Consider the following 18,802-nt stretch of genomic DNA (forward strand, 5'->3'; position numbering starts at 1 on the left):
TCCCAAGCTGCCTCATTCAGGGTTAAAGATGTCTGTACAAATGGCGCTAGCGACCTTGGTTCTTCACTTCTTCTCCCGGGTCAAAAGCGCAGGCCTGTTAAATGCGGAAGCAAGGAGCAAATACTGGAAATCAAACTTATCGACACGAGTATTCGTCAAAACGCGTGGTCCCTCGTTAACGCGGCGAGAGAAGGCGGGGTCAGTGACGTGCGATCAGGGGTTAAAAAGATAGAAAATAATAAATATTCTAATTTGTCCATGACATGTCTTATAAACTCATTTTCAGCATGATTCCTGTCGTTTTTTTGTGTGTTTTTTTTTTACATTTTCTTCAGTAAAAATAGCTGACTTTGCACATTTGGGAGAGAAGAAGATGTTTTCTACACCGAGGAGACGCAAGCGTGAATGGGAAGACGGCCTCACCGCACGTCACTGTGCGGGCCAGACGTGTTGGTCCTTGGCGGGGTGGGACTGGAAAGAAAAGGGTGAAAGGCAAATGGAAGAAGGCAGACAGTTCCGTGGGCTAGCGCCGCCTATCCCGCGGGTCGCTGCGACTCCGAGAGCGTCTGCCGGCGCTCTCCCCGCTCGCCCCCGGCCTGCGGCAGCCATCCCTGCGTTTGTCGTTCTCCCGCTCCCTCTCTTTACCTCTGTCCCGCTCTCTCTCTTTGTCCTTCTCGCCCTCGCTCCGTTCTCCCGCCGCCACGCCGCCGCCGCCTTTAATTCTCTCCTTGCGCTCTTCCTCCCTTTTCTTCTCCTTCTCCTCCTGCTGCTGCTTCATCCGTTTCTCCCGCTCCTTCATGCGCTCGGCCCTGGCAGCTTCCCTCGCCACGGACTGAAAGAGGGAGAGGAGTTAGGACCGTGTGGGCGGGACTAAAAAAAAAAACACAGGCTTCTGGTTGCGTGGTCACCTGCTGGTCGGTCAGTGGCAGCCAGTAAATGCAAGGAGCCGCTTTAGTTTTCCTAAACAGGTCATCCAGAAGCTTCGCCGGAGGTTCCTCAGCTGCTTTCTCTGCACATACAAGAGAAAAATGTCTGCCTTCGTCAGTAAAATTGTATGTAAATTATCAAAAAACTTTCCGTTCTGAGTTCCAGTGAACAGATGAGAGCTGTCTTTGTTGCACCAAGCAAAGGCTTGAAAAATTCCATTGTGTGCGATGGGAGGAGACGGGAGGGGGGTTATCTATTGTCATCGAATACCTGCTCAGGCTGAAGCCAGGACCAGCCCAACCCTGAGGCATCTGTTTCTTTTGTGTTAATGTGACTAAAAACAATGACTGTTTACATACTCCCCATTCCTTTGGAAGCAGAAGTTGACATGTAAACAGGGAGTGTCCAAATAAAAAGAGGTGGCGTACAATCTTTTGCCAGAGCGTGCTAAGACACTAAGAGATTACAGGTCGACGGCGTCTCTCCTAGGGATGATGTTCGAAACCGGTTCTCCCGGTTGTTCAATAAGAAAAGAACCGTTCGATAAGTAAAGAACCGATTCCATGGACTCGAATCCCTTTTTGAGAACCGGTTCCCGTTATCGAGGCCACTATAGTAAAGAAAAAGAGTTGGTTCTTTATTCGAATCCCTGGGAACGAATCCCGTCCCACAAGAAATGCCCTGTGGGACATCACAGGAAATGACGTAGCTCAGTCTTTAGACTGAGCTACGTCATTTCCTGTGATGTCACACAAGCAGCAAAAATAATGGACCGGAAAAAACGCCTCAAGGCATGGCTATTCACCTATAGTGATCACAGAGACAGCTTGTTTTTGTTACTGTATATATTTGTTTTTCTGAAAAGTCCCACTTAATATACTTTGGGTAACAACAGTCAATATTTATTTATTGTATTTTTCTAGGGGGGTAACAGTCAATATTTATTTATTTTGTTCTCTCTTTTTTTTAAAAATAAAATAAAAGTGAGCTTTTGTTAAACCAAATATTGTGTTTTTTTCCATATACAACAACCTATCTGGATTCGATAAGAGAATCGATAAGGAATCGGTTCGATAAGAGGATTCGATAATGGGCTCGAACTCGATAATTTCTTATCAAACATCCCTAGTCTCTCCTCAATTGAGTCCAAATGTAGTTCTGTCTCTGTTTGATTCTTTGCTTCTTGTCTTGTTTAATAGATGTCATCAGTGTTTGAACCTGACAGCCTTCGTCCAACACACTTCCTCAATGATTAGGTATAAAAATATGAACATTTCATCCATTTTGTGCCTGGCAGCGTATCCATCTAACGCAGGGTTGTCAAACTCATTTCCATTGAGGGCCACACTGTAGTGTGAAGTGAATTGTGTGAATTATATTTTTATAGTGCTTTTCTCAAGTGACTCAAGGCGCTTTACATAGTGAAACCCAATATCTAAGTTACATTTTTAAACCAGTGTGGGTGGCACTGTGTAAAGTGTCTTGCCCAAGGACACAACGGCAGTGACTAGGGTGGCGGAAGCCGGGATCGAACCTAGAACCCTCAAGTTGCTGGCACGGCCACTCTACCAACCGAGCTATGCCGCCCCCAAGTAAAAATAAAGTGTAAACAATTTTGACTTAAGTGCATTTTTGTTACTTAAAAAACAACTTTTACAATAACAATATAGTTCAAAACATTGGAAATAAATGTATTTTTCCTAATTGTTTTTAAATTTTACAGTAAAAATAGTTTTTTTTTAATTTACATAAATGCATTATTTAAATAATTAAATTTTTTTAAGTACAAATACGTTTTTTAAAAATTGGACCTAAATACATTTTTTAGAGGGTCGCTTGTAACAACGAATGATATATGAATTTGCCTATGCATTTGATTTATTTTTATTTTTTTAACGTACACTGTAAAAAATTTGAAAAAAAATCCAGTAAAAAACTAGCAACTCAATCACCAGAATTTTACTATAAAATGTACAATGTTTTTTTATACGGTAAATGAAAAAACTTTACCATTGTTTTTATTCTATTCTGGCGACTGAGCCGCCAATTTTTTTACAGTTAAAAAAAACTGATACCGTTTTACCTTTAACAGTGAAAACAACAAGCATAGATCTTACAGTAATAACACTGGCAGCTCAGTCGACAGAATTTCCCGTTAAAAAAACAGTGGTAGAGTTTTTTCAATTTCCAGTAATATGCTGTAGAAAAAAAAACATCGCAAAGTTTACAGTAAAATGTACTGTCATTTTTACAGTGTACAATTTGACGGATAACTTGCTCTAAAATCATAAGTCAAGCAGAAATTTCATTATTTTAACTAAATAAAATATTTGGAAAGTATGATAATATATTTTTTCCTATATTGGATAATTAAAGTTTAAAAGTTATACAATGTCATGCGGTACATGCATTTTTGTCCTGTTAAAATGGAAAGAACAAATACATTTAGTAAGAAAAGTTAAAGTATTTTATTGACGCATATCATTTCCAGGCCTTTGTTGGTCACATAAAATGATGTGGCGGGCCAGGTCTGGCCCCCGGGCCTTGAGTTTGACATCACTGATCTAATGGGTCTCCGGTGCTCACTCACTCAGCAGACCAGTGCCGTTGTTAGCTACTGAGCAAAGTGCTACTTTGTAGGGGTGCAAAAAAAAAAAAATCGATTTTCAAATGAATCGCAATTTTTATTTGTAACAATTCTTATTCAAAAATTGATTCCCGGGCGCGGCTACCGCTGCTGCTCACTGCTTCCCTCACCTCCCAGGGGGTGATCAAGGGTGATGGGTCAAATGCAGAGAATAATTTCGCCACACCTAGTGTGTGTGTGACAATCAATGGTACTTTAACTTTATACTGTTGATTCATTTGAGCTATATTGTTCAAGCATGAATAAACACTCCTCTCCTCACCTTTCTTCTCAGTCTTCTTCTCCTTGCTCTTGGCGCGCTCCTTGCGTCGCTTCTCTCTCGAGCGCGACCTCCGGGGCCCCGCCTCCTTGTCGTCTCCCTTCCCAAACTCCCGGACCTTGTCGCGGTCCCACTCCCGCTGCGCTCGGGCCTTCTCCCGCCGCTCCATTTCCCGCTCCCGCTCCGCCCACTGGTCTCGGCCAGGGAGGAGGGACGGCAGGCCGGTCGCTAGGCAACGGGTGGAACCGAGCCACTGCTCCTCGGCGGCGGGCTTGTCCGCCGTGCCCAGGGCTTTGTGGAAGTCCAGCTACAAAACACAAAAACGTTATGTCCTGCAAACATTGAAGGCAACGCGGCTACGCACCTCATCCTGCTGGCAGAAGTCGACGTTGAGAACTTTCGGGTTGCTCTGAGGCCACTTGACGCCGTGAAGAGCTTCCCGCGTGGCGACCGCCTCCTCTGAGCTGGAGTACTGGACACAAGGAGCCACACTGGTCAGTCACCAAGTCAACTACGGCGCGGTCCTTCGCAGCGGCAACTTACAGTGACGTAACAGTGGGACTTGATCTTGTCGATCCAGAAGCCCTGCTCCAACAACGTGCCAGTTCTGCCCAGCAGTTCCTTCAGCTGGCCCAGCGTGAACGGCCTCACCTAAACGTCAAACATTACATTCAGGTTGACCCCAGCGATTGAACAAAATTGATATAATGAAACTTACAAAAAAGAAGAATCAAATTCATTGCATTTCCCTTACAGAAGGATTGTTTTAAGCCTATAAGCTGCTACCCTTTTCCTACACTTTGAACCCTTTCAACCGGAAGTAAAAGTGCCGTTCTGTCTTCGAGCCGTCCATAGCGTTGCTACTCGTATGGATTCTTCATTCATCACTCCGAGCAACGTTTGTTAGTTTTACAATTCAACCAATTTGTTTACACCTACTAAACAGTCCAATGTGTGATTTCTGTAGCAGTGTTTTTATCCTTAGTTGTACCAGCTATCGTAATTTTAACAAGGGAGCGTCGTTAGCATTAGCTAATATGCTAACAAACTCCCTTCTTGTCTCTCATGGACACACACCTGTTGTTGACTTTGGACTAGCGACTGCACGACATCAAGGACGCGGAACAGAGACACACTGCAGGCTTACACACAAACATGCATCCACAAAAATATACGCCACACACACATACATAACCCACCCGCCCCAATCCAACGCAAATCCCATAAGGGTGATGAATGGATGTCAGCGCCTGAGAGCTGCGGCCTACCACCGTGACCCCGCACTCCCTTCCCTGTTTCTAGATATCCCGAGATGAATGTTATAATATGTATATGTGCTTTGCTATGGAGGTTTTTTTTCCGCTCCAGACCGAGCCCCCTTAGGGCCCCAGTCTAGATTGTATTTTTATACTCATCCTTCCCCAGCGTTTTACCTTTTTCCCCATCTTTTTACGGGGCGCCTTGTGGCGACCCATCAGCGTTCCTGTTCTGTAACCCTGTACGCCGTTTGTTTGTCTAATCTTGAACGGGTTTGTGCTGAAAACAAAGTTTCGCTGTACTTGTGCAATGACAATAAAGACCTATCCATATGCTAACACGGTTACGAGTGTCTGTGTTAGTATTATTAACTTACAATGGCATTATTTTTGTAATGTTTAAATTTTGCAAATTACTCAGTAAATTCACCAAAACATCACCGTGGAGTTATTGAGTCTGTTTAGCTGATTGGAAAGCTAGTATAGTACCACGATACTAATGAATCATAATCGGTACAATACCGCCTCTAAAAAGTACCGGTCACCCACCATCCCCCCCGTCGTCGTCACGTCATGACATTGCTGGTTTTACGAGCAGAGGAGCATGTTCGGCAGCACACACACAGAGTACTGACAAGCAGACACAGTGTGTAGACAGAAAAGGGAGAATGTACGCATTTTGGCTTAAAAAGTAAAGATAAAGGTGAAGTTATAACACTGAAACGCCCTCAGAAAGAGGTGCTTTAAGACATGGCTAGCTAGCTAGCAGCTAACGTCCATCCGCAGTCGGCAGTGTTTTAGCTACTTCTAAATCACTAATCCTCGCCTCCATGGCGACAAATAAAGTATGTTTCTTACAATTAGTAGGACGAGGAATAGCTGAACATGCTTCATTACACACCGTAGGAGGATACAATAGCTCACCGGCATCACAATGTAAACAAATGCCATGGCTGGATCTACACCTGACAGCCACTGTAATTATAACAAGTACAGGAGCGTATCTAGTCGATACTACTATGATTACATCGATATTTTTTCGAATCACAAAATGTTTTGTTTTTAAAAAAATCATATTATGTTTATAAACTCAGGAAATATGTCCCTGGACACATGAGGACTTTGAATATGACCAATGTATAATCCCGTAACTACTTGGTATTGGATCGATACCCAAATTTGTGGTGTCATTCAAAACTAATGTAAAGTATCAAACAAGAGAAGAATAAGTGATTATTACATTTTAACAGAAGTGTAGATAGAACATGTTGAAACAGAAAGTAAGCAGATATTAACAGTAAATAAACAAGTGGATTAATAATACATTTGTACAGCTATTTTGACAAAATAATAGGTAGATAAATGACACAATATGTTACTGCATACGTCAGCAGACAAATTAGGAGTCTTTGTTTGTTTACTTACTACTAAAAGAAAAGTTGTCTCGTATGTTCACTATTTAATTTAAGGACAAAATTGCAAAAAGAAAAATATGTTTAATGTACCCTAAGATTTTTTGTTAAAATAAATCCAATAATGGCATTTTTTGTGGTGCCCTTTATTTAAAAGTATCGAAAAGTATCGAAATACATTTTGGTACCGGTACCAAAATATGGGTATCGGGACAACCCTACAACAAACTAATCGTTTTTTCATAACATGGTCACTACTGCCTAGTTTCTCTTGTTATATTCTTATTTTACTGTTATATTTTTATTCTCATTGTTGCTTTTTATTTGTATTCTTATTGTAATATTTTTCTATTTGTTTCCATTTATACCCCCCTTATTTACTTTTTAAATTCGATCTCAATTCTGTACACTGCTGCTGGAATTTTAATTTTCCTGAGGGAACTCTCTGAAGGAATCAAAGTACTATCTATCTGTTATATTCCTCGATTAGTAAATGAGTTGATTGCTGCAGCCCTAAGGTTGACAATCAAGTTTTTTTTTCAACACACTACACCTTTTCACACTTCACATTACATTTAACCATGTCAAAATGTTACCTGGAACATTTCAATTGAGGTTTTATAATTTCCTTTCCATTATTAACAATTCCATATCTAAACAAAATCGGAGGTTCGCCTTGTGAGATTAGAGGAATCATTTTCTGAATTTGTTTTTATCAATGCATAACGGGAAAGTGTTTCCTCACCAGGTTGTTGACATGAACGATGTTGGAAACTTTGCCGCGTGGAGGAGAAGGCTGTCGGTTTGTGCGTACAGGGTCGTCAATGGTGATGGAAACACCCGTTTTCTGCTGGCTGATAGAGCGCCGGATCAGGGTTTCGCCCGTGGTCACTATGAAAAAGAAGGGAGAAGAGTGAGTGTCTGCTCTACTGGAGAGCTGCACTTGCTTTGTATTGACCATAACATTGGATTCATACGTTGTAGGAATAACTAATAGTGCTCATAAGTTGACATACCCTGGGAGAATTTATGATTTCTTGGCCATTCTTCAGAGAATATGAATGATAAAACAAAAACTTTTCTTTCACTCATGCTTAATGGTTGTGTGAAGCTATTTATTGGCAAACAACTGTGTTTACTCTTTTTAAATCAAAATGACAAAGGAAAGTACCCAAATGACCCTGATCAAAAGTTACATTCCCCAGTGACTTTGATACAAACAGGTTTGAATGGCTAATCAAGGTTCCAATCCTCACCTGTGACATGTTTGTTTGTAATGAATGTGTGTGTATAAAAGGTCAGTGAGTTTCTGGGCTTCTGACAGACCATTGCATCTTTCATCCAGTGCTGCACAGATGTTTCTGGATTCTGAGTCATGGGGAAGGCAAAATAATTGTCAAAGGATCTGCAAGAAAAGGTCATTGAACTGCATAAAACAGGAAAGGGGTATAAAAAGATACCCAAGGAATTGAGAATGCCAATCAGCAGTGTTCAAACAGCTGATTAAGAAGTGGAAAATGAGGGATTCAGGTAGACCAGCAAAGATTTCAGCCACAACTGCCAGGAAAATTGTTGGAGATGCAAAGAAATAACCACAAATAACTTCAGCTGAAATACAGGACTCTCTGAAAAATTGTTGTCAAGGAATCATAAATTCTCCCAGGGTATGTAAACTTATGAGCACGACTGTAGTTAGTGTGTTTTACCAGCGCTGAGTTCTACATCTTGGCTGGGTTGGGGTGGTGATTGATTCCCCATGATTTCAGGAACCGAGGTTTTGTCTTCATGAGTTGCGTCTCCCTGTACGTCATTAACCTCCACCTCTTCACATCTGCTCCTCTTTGCCTCCCTTTGTCCATTTTCTTGGCTGTCGGATGGCACCACCTTCGGTTTTGACAAAGAAATGTCCTACGGTTTTGACAAAGAAATGTCCTTCCAGTAAGAACTCGCGCCTTCAAAAGTGCGGCGCTGGAATAAGCGAAGACCTTACTTGTGTGACAGTGCGTCTGATCTGAAGGTCCTGCTCCGAGCGCTCTGGATCTTCTTCTTCGGCGCCAGACAGGACAACCTCCTCAGGATACAGGTCTACCACAGCATCCAGGCCTGTACATGGCTTGATGTCTGGGATCAAAGACTGGAGGCACCACAACTTTATAAGCATGCTTCTTAAAAGCTGGACAAAAGTGACAGTAGGGCAAATACCTTCAATGAGTCCGTGGTGATGCTAATGGAAGGTTTCTTCACCGTGACCACGGTGCTGGAACCCCACCTTCTCTTGCGACCAGTCCCAGACTCTGGATCGGTGTCTGTGCTGCCTCTACCTGGAGAAGTCTTGCTGTCTGCCGGGACAACAACAACATAAATCAATATTATTTTGCATTTTTTTCTTCAAAAAACTTTTTTTTTTTTACAGAATGCAGTATATAAAACAGTACACTCACTGCCAATAGAGATCTTCCGAGCTGTGAAGGCTTTGGGTGTCTGCAAAAGGACAAAAATAAAATGAAGATGCAAAGAAGGCAGGATATACAACAATGGTTGAAGAGAGGTTTTGAAGGGCAAGAAAATTAGCAAATGTGGAGCTATTGGTGGCACCAAGCGGTTTGTTTGTCAGACATTTAATCAATTCAACATGTATTATGTATCTAGTATACAGTATTCTAGGGATGGAACGATATCCGTAGTTTCAAAATCTTCACAATAATGTCGTGACGTGTGACTGTATCACACGAAAACTTGGTGAGTGTGGCTTTTTTCCAGCACTTATGCATTGGCCTGAAAAAAAAAAGAACCAACCCACATCTCCCAGTATTGTGTGCACAAAGTGGGGGCGTGGAAAAAGAAGAAAATAAGGAAGCATGCAAGAGGAATGTGTTCGTACCAGATAAGAGGGATTGTCTTTTTCTGACATTTTCTGTAAATTTTATAAAAAGCCATCCTGAGCTTTTTAAGCGTACTTAAGTTTTTGAAAAAGGGAAATAAAAGTTTTTTTTCTTAAACATCAGTCCTAAATAGAGATGTACGATAATGGCTTTTTTGACGATATCCGATATCAACCGATACCGATATATACAGTCGTGGAATTAACACATTATTATGCCTAATTTTGTTGTGACGCCCCGCTGGATGCATTAAACAATGTAACAAGGTTTTCCAAAATAAATCAACTCAAGTTATGGACAAAAATGCCAACATGCCACTGCCATATTTATTATTGAAGTCACAAAGTGCATTATTTTTTTTAACATGCCTCAAAACAGCAGCTTGGAATTTGGGACATGCTCTCCCTGAGAGAGGGAGTAGCGGGGGGTGTATACTGTAGCATCCTGGAAACGTTAGTGCTGCAAGGGGTTCTGGGTATTTGTTCTGTTGTATTTATGTTGTGTTACGGTGCGGATGTTCTCCCGAAATGTGTTTGTCATTCTTGTTTGGTGTGGGTTCACAGTGTGGCGCATATTTGTAACAGTGTTAAAGTTGTTTATACGTCCACCCTCAGTGTGACCTGTATGGCTGTTGACCAAGAATGCCTTGCATTCACTTGTGTGTGTGAAAAGCCATAGATATTATGTCAGTGGTTCTTAGGGGTTCGGTGAGTCGGCCTCAGGGGTTCGGCGGAGCCTCCGCCACGGAGGTAAAGACACATCCGACTTATGTGAATAAAAACTTCTCCCTATCGCCGTATTATGGATACCCACAAACAATGTTCCCTCTAATTTTCCATCTGATTTGCAGGTTGTTTGATTGATCGGGCATCTGGTCAGGATGCCACCCGAACGTCGCCCTAGGGAGGTGTTTAGGGCACGTCCGACCAGCAGGAGGCCACGGGGAAGACCCAGGACACGTTGGTAAGACTGGGAACGCCTCGGGATCCCCCAGGAAGAGCTGGACGAAGTGGCTGGGGAGAGAAAAGTCTGGGTTTCCCTGCTTAGGCTGCTGCCCCCGCGACCCAACCTCGGATAAGCGGAAGAAAATGGATGGATGGATGGCATTGTCCCCTTTGAAATCAACTAAATCTAATGGTGTAACTGCAAAACAACAAAATTTACTTTTGAAAAATACAGAAAAAATGTGCTGAAAGGAAACAAAATCAGCCTTTTCCCCCTTAAAATATATTTTTAAAAAATGTAAAAAATGTTCAAGTTACATTCTTTAAAATATTTAATTTTCTAAAAAAAAAACCACTTTATAACTTGCAGTACTGAGATTGTAATTTATTGAGATGCACTAATACTTGTGGGGAAAATGAAGGATTATTTACAGGTCGGCAGCATCCTTACCTCCTCGCTGGTCTCTGGAACCTTTTCTGAATCTGCCATTGCAGAGTCAATCCCCTTCCTTCATTGTGTCAACATGTGCAGCAGCAAGGAAAAAAGGGAGAACATTATTAGTGAAAAGGGTAGAAATGACAAGCACCTAATCACAATTAACAATCAACAAGTTCACATGACGTGACAAAAACGGCGCTATGTTCCCTTTCAACTTAATTACAACAATAGCGTGATGCAGCGTTTAAATGGGATGCCCTTCAGGGTGCGTCTGGAGCGATTTAAATCGAACCGCGTTTCTTACATCGTCCGAATGAATCTCGCATGAAGCGACGAGCACACACACGCAGAAAGCGGAGGAGTAATGCGCCACCCCGCACCGCAGTCCGCCCCCCAGGCCCCGCTGTGTCCGTCCGCCGCGAGACGGTCAAAGCTACGCGGACTATTTTAACTTGTCAATACAAACATCGGGTGGAGAATACGCAGCGCGCCGAGCTCGTTCGCCGTCATACCTTCTCCGCCACCGCCAGCTACTCTTCACCGCCGCCGTTCATGTCGGCTTCGAGCACTACGGAGGTGTTAGCTTCGACCATTAGCCGTGAAAGGTTAGCCACGCTACGTCGAGAGAGAAGACGTCCTTTTTTTTCTCCTTTTTTTTTCGTTGATGAAAAAGACCCACGTGTTGGCCTCCAGGTAGCCGCTAATATCGCCTGACGGAAAATACTCGAGCATGGAAATTGACAGGGTTTCATACCCGGATTCTTATTAACGTACATTGACTATCTTGAATAAATGTTTTCATCTTTAAACAAGACTGCATTCAAGCAAGCGTGCCACAATCCAAGCGTGGTCTTCAAAAGCGTCAACAATCAATTTCCATCCATCCATTTACTTCCGCTTAGCCGAGGTCGGGTCGCGGGGGCAGCAGCCTAAGCAGTGAAGCCCAGACTTCCCTCTCCTCAGCCACTTCGTCCAGCTTTAAATCAGCGGTTCTTAACATTGTTGGAGGTACCGAACCCCACCGGTTTGATACATACTTGCAAACCCTCCCGATTTTTCCGGGAGACTCCTGAATTTCAGTGCCCCTCCCGAAAATCTCCCGGGACAACCATTCTCCCGATTTCCACCCGGACAACAATATTGGGGGCGTGCCTTAAAGGCGCTGTCTTTAGCGCCCTCTACAACCTGTCGTCACGTTAGTTTTTCCTCCATTCAAACAGCGTGCCGACCCACTCACATAATGTATGCGGTTTTTACACACACGAGTGACTGCAAGGCATACTTGATCAACAGCCGTACAGGTCACACTGAGGGTGAGCGTATAAACAACTTTTAACACTGTTACAAATATGCGCCACACTGTGAACCCACACCAAACAATGACCAACACATTTCGGGAGAACATCCGCACCGCACCGCAACACAACATAAACACAACAGAACAAATACCCGGAATCCTTTGCAGCACTAACTATTCCGGGACGCTACAATATACCCCACCCATCTCCCGAATTCGGAGGTCTCAAGGTTGGCAAGTGTGGTTTGATATGCGCATTAACCGAACCCTTCTTTAGTGAAAAATAGAATGTTTTTGTCTTCTTTCAAATTCAAGACAAAGTTATGTTTTTTTTTACTGGTGCACGAACATCACCTTATTCAAACAACAAAACCAACCCAGTGCATGAACTCACAAGAAATTGCACACCTGCAAAGTTAAAGTTTAGTTAAGTTAAAGTACCAATGATCGTCACACACACTAGGTGTGGTGAAATATGTCCTCTGCATTTGACCCATCCCCTTGTTCACGCCCTGGGAGGTGAGGGGAGCAGTGAGCAGCAGCTGTGGCCATGCTCGGGGAATCATTTTTGGTGATTTAACCCCCAATTCCAACCCTTGATGCTCAGTGCCAAGCAGGGAGGTAATGGCTCCCATTTTTATAGTCTTTGGTATGACTCGGCCGGGGTTTGAACTCACGACCTACCGATCTCAGGGCGGACACTCTAACTACAAGGCCACTGAGTAGGTGGCCTTGTGGCAAATCGGTGTGACTTCTGCTGTTGCTGTATCTGTAATAGTTCTTATTTACACGATGAGTCGGGTGTGTCTCGACCTCCGCCGAACCCCTAGGGTTCGATCGAACCCAGGTTATCAACCGCTGCTTTAAATATACTAATAAGAAGCTCGTATTTTCTTCAGTTAAAATGCTCAACAAAGAAATTATTATCATCTATACAATTAGACATGGGGCGGCGTGGAGCGGCCGTGCCAGCAACCTGAGGGTTCTCGGTTCGATCCCCGCTGCTGCCATCCTAGTCACAGCTGTCGTGTCCATGGGCGAGACACTTCACCCACTTGCTCCCAGTCGGCAGTGTTTTAGCACCCACACTGGTTTAAAAATCTAACTTAGATGATGGGTTTCACTGTGTAAAGCGCTTTGAGTCACTAGAGAAAAGCGCTATATAAATATAATTAACTTCCAATTGCTTTTGCACACCTCACACACCACTGTAAATGCACAACACACACACCCGGAATTGTTATGCAGAGGCCTATTTTCAACTTTTCTGGGATTTCTTAACTGCTAAGGCTAGTGGTTCTCAATCTGTTTTCACCGGGTACCACCTCAGAAAAATGGTGGCAGTGGCCTTGTGGTTAGTGTGTCCGCCCTGAGACTGGTAGGTCGTGAGTTCAAACCCCGGCCGAGTCATACCAAAGACCATAAAAATGGGACCCATGGCCTCCCTGCTTGGCACTCGGCATCGAGGGTTGGAATTGGGGGTTAAATCACCAAAAATGATTATCGGGCGCGGCCACCGCTGCTGCTCACTGCTCCCCTCACCTCCCAAGTATTTTAACATCACACATTTTTTAGAGTAACACTGTTTGAATATATGAAAATAAAACACTGTACTTTTAAGTGATTATTTGGGGTACCACAGTTTGAGAATCACTGGCCTAGAGGTCTATTTAAATTGTGCATATATTCTCTTACCTGCACAGGTTATGTACATTTTTGTTTATAAGAATGAGTCTATATTTTCAATTCCACAGGATTAAAGTACAGTGTTTTATGTTCCTATATATTCGAACACAGTTTTACTGCTCAAACTGTGTGTGATGTTAGTGGCCAAAAATATTAGATATACTTGTTGAATAAAACCTCTGCCTTTTTTTTTTAAATGAATGCTTAGGGCTAATCTGTACTATATTTTAATGTTGGTCATCATACACTATATTGCCAAAAGTATTTGGCCACCTGCCTTGACTCACATGTGAACTTGAAGTGTCATCCCATTCCTAAACCATAGGGTTCAATATGATGTCAGTCCACCTTTTGCAGCTATTACAGCTTCAACTCTTCTGGGAAGGCTGTCCACAAGGTTGAAGAGTGCGGTTATAGGAATTTTCAACCATTCTTCCAAAAGCGCATTGGTGATGTTGGTCGAGAAGGACTGGCTCTCAGTCTCCGTTCTAATTCATCCCAAAGGTGTTCTATCGGGTTCTGGTCAGGACTCTGCGCAGGCCAGTCAAGTTCATCCACACCAGACTCCTGTCATCCATGTCTTTATGGACCTTGCTTTGTGCACTGCTGCACAGTCATGTCGGAAGAGGAAGGGGCCCGCTCAAAACTGTTCCCACAAGGTTGGGAGCATGGAATTGTCCAAAATGTTTTGGTATTCTGGAGTATTCAAAGTTCCTTTCACTGGAACTAAGGAGCCAAGCCCAACTCCTGGAAAAACAACCCCACACCATATTTCCTCCTCCACCAAATTTCACACTCTGCACAATACAGTCCGAAATGTACCGTTCTCCTGGCAACCTCAAAACCCGGACTCGTCCATCACCACTGCTTTGCATTGGACTTGGTGATGTATGGCTTAGATACAGCTGCACGGCCATGGAAACCCATTCCATGAGGCTCTCTTGATTAGGACACCTGATTATGTTCATTTGGTGGGGTGGCTAAAGACTTTTGGCAATATAGTGCATTTGTACTTGGGAGTTTTGTCTGAGGTGGCACTTAGTGATACAAGTTTGAGAATCACTGACATAGGGGACCTTCTAAAACTTGTTTTGGTTTTATTATATACGGAAGGGTGGGGGGACAGCAGATGTTTAATGTTTACCGTAGCTGATGTCTCGTATACTGCTACTGGATACCTTCCAATTGATGTGCTCATCCCAGATAGTAACTAGACACTTCTGGTACAATGCAGCAATTTGTTCAAAGTTTGTTCTTTTACTTTTCTGCCCATGTATGTATCGTTATTGTACACAAACAAGGGATAGCGTATACAGTAGGGGTGTAACGGTACACAAAAATTTCGGTTCAGTACATACCTCGGTTTAGAGGTCACGGTTCGGTTCATTTTCGGTACAGTAAGAAAACAACAAAATATAAATTTTGGGGTTATTTATTTACCAAATTTGCAAAATCTTCCACCAAAAATATTTTTCTGAGTGGAATATTTGATGTGAAGTAATGGGAACCTTGGATAGGTTAATAATTCATAATAACATTGATTTTGATTCAATATTATGTTTTGAGCAATGACAGTTTGAAAGAAAAAAAAACAGCTTTGTTTTATTAGTCAACATTGCAACTTTTTCTAAATTACATTTAACCTTTAAGCTTTTTTATTTCACTTTTGTTATTTTTTTTGTTTATTTTAATAGTATTTTTAGAATGTGCCGTGGGCCTTTAAAACAATAGCTGTGGGCCGAAAATGGCCTCCGGGGCACACTTTTGACACCCCTGCTATAGATAATAAAAAATTAAATGTGATAAATCTACGGATAAAAAGCAGAGCCTGGCGACGCATGCGCGTTTATCATAACTCTCTCTCTCTCTGTCTCTGCCCCTCCCTCACCAATGCTGCTGCGCGCACAATTTGTTTTGTTTTTAACCCCTTCTTAACCCTGAACATACATTGAAAATACACGCAACCCTAACTCAAAATGCCGGACATTTGAGGCATTTAAGAAACTCCGCCCTGACAGCTCCGCAAAAGAGGACATGTCCGGTGAAAAGAGGACGTATGGTCAGTTTATCCTAGCCCGTTAGCTGCTAGCATGCCGTGTGTTGTGCCTCGGTGTGCATTGTTTACACACTGTGCGTTATGCTACTTAATATGTTTGTGTAGAAACTTGTTTGGTACACCTCCGAACCGAACCGGAACCCCCGTACCGAAACGGTTCAATACAAATACACGTACCTTTACACCCTTAGTATACCGTATTGTTGACATGTTTAACCAAAAAATACTCTAACATGGTATTGTTTTAAAGGGGACCTATTATGCAAAACCAACTTTTCTTACCTGCTGTTGTGTATTTGAGATCTGCCTAAGTCGCGAAATGTTGAAATCAAATTGTAGAGGCATTGGGCCGATATTTATAAAACAATCTTGCCTTCTTGCCTTCCTTCATACTTCTGGGAAACAAGCTGTTAGGAATTTGCCTATTTGGTAAACTTTTTCCCACGTGTGACGTCTGCAGATTATCCATATATGGTACAAATTTATCCGAAATGCTTTGCACAGGTCTGCCATTGTAGTCTGTGCTGTAGTCAATAAGCCCCCTTTTGTCTATCTTCTTGTTGCGGGGCAGACGGGCTTGTACATGGGACATGCATCCTCCGCTGTCGCCATTTCTAATACAAAGTTGCGTTATCGTTAAAACTACAACATGGCTGAAGGGGAGAAGACGCTGTCTAAGTGGAGCCCTGTAAATAAGACCTTTAAACTTTAAAACAGTCAAAAAGTGGGTCTGTAAAACACCCATTCCTCATGATCTATGCAAAATGTTGACCAAAGAACCACTATGCCATGTTGTGTACACCCCAAGGTTAAAAATGTTGATTCAAATCATCATAGGTCCCCTTTAATCAATGGTCCCAGATTAAAACACACAAATATTTTCATGACCAGGAACTCAAATGCATAGCACTCATTGGTGGTTGTAGTCACTCCACAGTACGAAGACATAAAAGCAGACCTTTGTTCGTCTTTTTCCTCCAATCCTTCGCTGGCGTTCCTCTTCCTCTCTTCTCTGGGTGTCGATTCAAGGAATGGTTTCTGTGGTATTAAAAAGGGCAGCAACATTTTTGTTTAGATAGAAGGGACAAAAGTGTAAGGCTTTCGTTACCAAGGTAAAACCCTTGATGTGAGGTTATGTTTGTAGTAGGGATGTGCCGATCATGGTTGTATGAGGTGGATTCCGATCATCTGTGAGTGAGATTGGCCGATGCCGGTCACATGGTTGCTATTGGTTGGCCGCATTATCCAAAAAGGGAACCATACATTCACCTTAGTTTAGACTTACCGTATTTTTCGGAGTATAAGTCGCTCCCGAGTATAAGTCGCACCGGCCGAAAATGCATCATAAAGAAGGAAAAAAACATATATAAGTCGCACTGGAGTATAAGTCGCATTTTTGGGGGGAATGTATTTGATAAAACCCAACACCAAGAATAGACATTTGAAAGGCAATTTAAAATAAATAAAGAATAGTGAACAACAGGCTGAATAAGTGTACGTTATATGAGGCATAAATAACCAACTGAGAACGTGCCTGGTATGTTAACGCAACATATTATGGTAAGAGTCATTCAAATAACTAACATATAGAACATGCTATACGTTTACCAAACAATCTGTCACTCCTAATCGCTAAATCCCATGAAATCTTATACGTCTAGTCTCTTACGTGCATGAGCTAAATAATATTATTTGATATTTTACGGTAATGTGTTAATAATTTCACACATAAGTCGCTCCTGAGTGTAAGTCGTACCCCCCGGCCAAACTATGAAAAAAAAACTGCGACTTATAGTCCGAAAAATACAGGGCTTTTTAAAGTAACGAAGTACAAAACTTTTGCATGCAAAATTCAGCATTTTTTTCCAGTTAAAAAGGACAACAGAAAAAAGTATTAACCTGAAGTCTTGCATATGCTAAGGGAGAATGCCTAAAGTGCCCCACAATGCGTCTCCGGTGTGGCAATTTGGCTTTCCCTAGTGTCATGGTTCGGATTTTTGAACATTTTCGAACTTTTGGCTTCTTTTTCACTTTTCTTCCCCGCTTTCCTGTCCGATTTATCTGGGTGCATTTTGGACATATTGCGCGTTCCGGCTGCCGGCGAGACTTGTGGCCTTTAGCAAAAATGTGCCACTACCATACTTGCCAACCTTGAGACCTCCGAATTTGGGAGATTGGGGCGGGGAGGTGTTGAGGTGTGGGGTAGCGGGGTTGTATATATTTTCAAGTATTTCTTTTTATATATATATATATATATATATATATATATATATATATATATATATATATATATATATATATATATATATATATATATATATATATATTTCTTTATATATATATTTCTTTATATATATTTCTTATATATATATATTTCTTATATATATATATATATATATATATATATATATATATATATATATATATATATATATATATATATATATATATATATATATATATATATATATATATATATATATAAATAATCCGTTCATGAATGAGTATATCCGTTCGGCCACCGTGTTCAATGAAAATGTGCAGGCAGCATACCCCTTCCCCTTCGAGCTGTCCTGGATGTACTGAAATTATTTTTTCCCAATCATTTTGGAACTTGCAAGCGTACTTCTTCTTTCTACTCGTCGTCGCCATGTCTCTTCTTCGTTCTTCTTGCTTCGTCTCTGTTATGTTTTTGGACATTACTACTTGCCGTGGTTTTCAAACTATGCATGATGGGAATCCGGATGTTGTGTGTCAGTGTATTAACGTGCCGGCTGGAATAAACACACGCTGAGAAATAGCTCCGTGCCTGCCTACTTTATGGGTTATAGATAAACCTATGGATAACGGAGACATATATAATAGTCTCCTTTTCAGGTGAGAGAGGACGCTAAAGGCAGTGCCTTTAAGGCACGCCCCCAATATTGTTGCCCGGGTGGAAATCGGGAGAATGGTTGCCCCGGGAGATTTTCGGGAGGGGCACTGAAATTTGGGAGT

At 42.0% G+C, this 18,802-nt stretch overlaps 1 protein-coding gene across 6 annotated transcripts in view; it reads right to left on the reverse strand.

Moving 5' to 3' along the window:
- The window catches only part of acin1a (apoptotic chromatin condensation inducer 1a), a 38,891-nt gene that overhangs the window by 310 nt on the left and 19,779 nt on the right, over positions 1–18,802 (reverse strand). For 5 of the 6 annotated variants that reach the window (XM_062070349.1, XM_062070348.1, XM_062070347.1 and 2 more), the window contains 12 exons: positions 16,764–16,843; positions 10,779–10,836; positions 8,943–8,982; positions 8,704–8,840; positions 8,492–8,635; positions 8,208–8,409; positions 7,247–7,392; positions 4,377–4,484; positions 4,198–4,305; positions 3,837–4,140; positions 909–1,009; positions 1–832 (listed from right to left, as the gene is read on the reverse strand). The exon at positions 1–832 is cut by the window's left edge and continues 310 nt beyond it. In XM_062070349.1, coding sequence (XP_061926333.1) covers positions 524–832; positions 909–1,009; positions 3,837–4,140; positions 4,198–4,305; positions 4,377–4,484; positions 7,247–7,392; positions 8,208–8,409; positions 8,492–8,635; positions 8,704–8,840; positions 8,943–8,982; positions 10,779–10,836; positions 16,764–16,843 — 1,737 coding nt within the window. In that variant the 3' untranslated portion in view covers positions 1–523. The remainder of the gene's footprint in view (positions 833–908; positions 1,010–3,836; positions 4,141–4,197; positions 4,306–4,376; positions 4,485–7,246; positions 7,393–8,207; positions 8,410–8,491; positions 8,636–8,703; positions 8,841–8,942; positions 8,983–10,778; positions 10,837–16,763; positions 16,844–18,802) is intronic. The other variant, XM_062070345.1, reaches the window with a different exon arrangement.

This window comes from Entelurus aequoreus, linkage group LG14, assembly GCF_033978785.1.
Source record: "Entelurus aequoreus isolate RoL-2023_Sb linkage group LG14, RoL_Eaeq_v1.1, whole genome shotgun sequence".
Taxonomy (NCBI): domain Eukaryota; kingdom Metazoa; phylum Chordata; class Actinopteri; order Syngnathiformes; family Syngnathidae; genus Entelurus; species Entelurus aequoreus.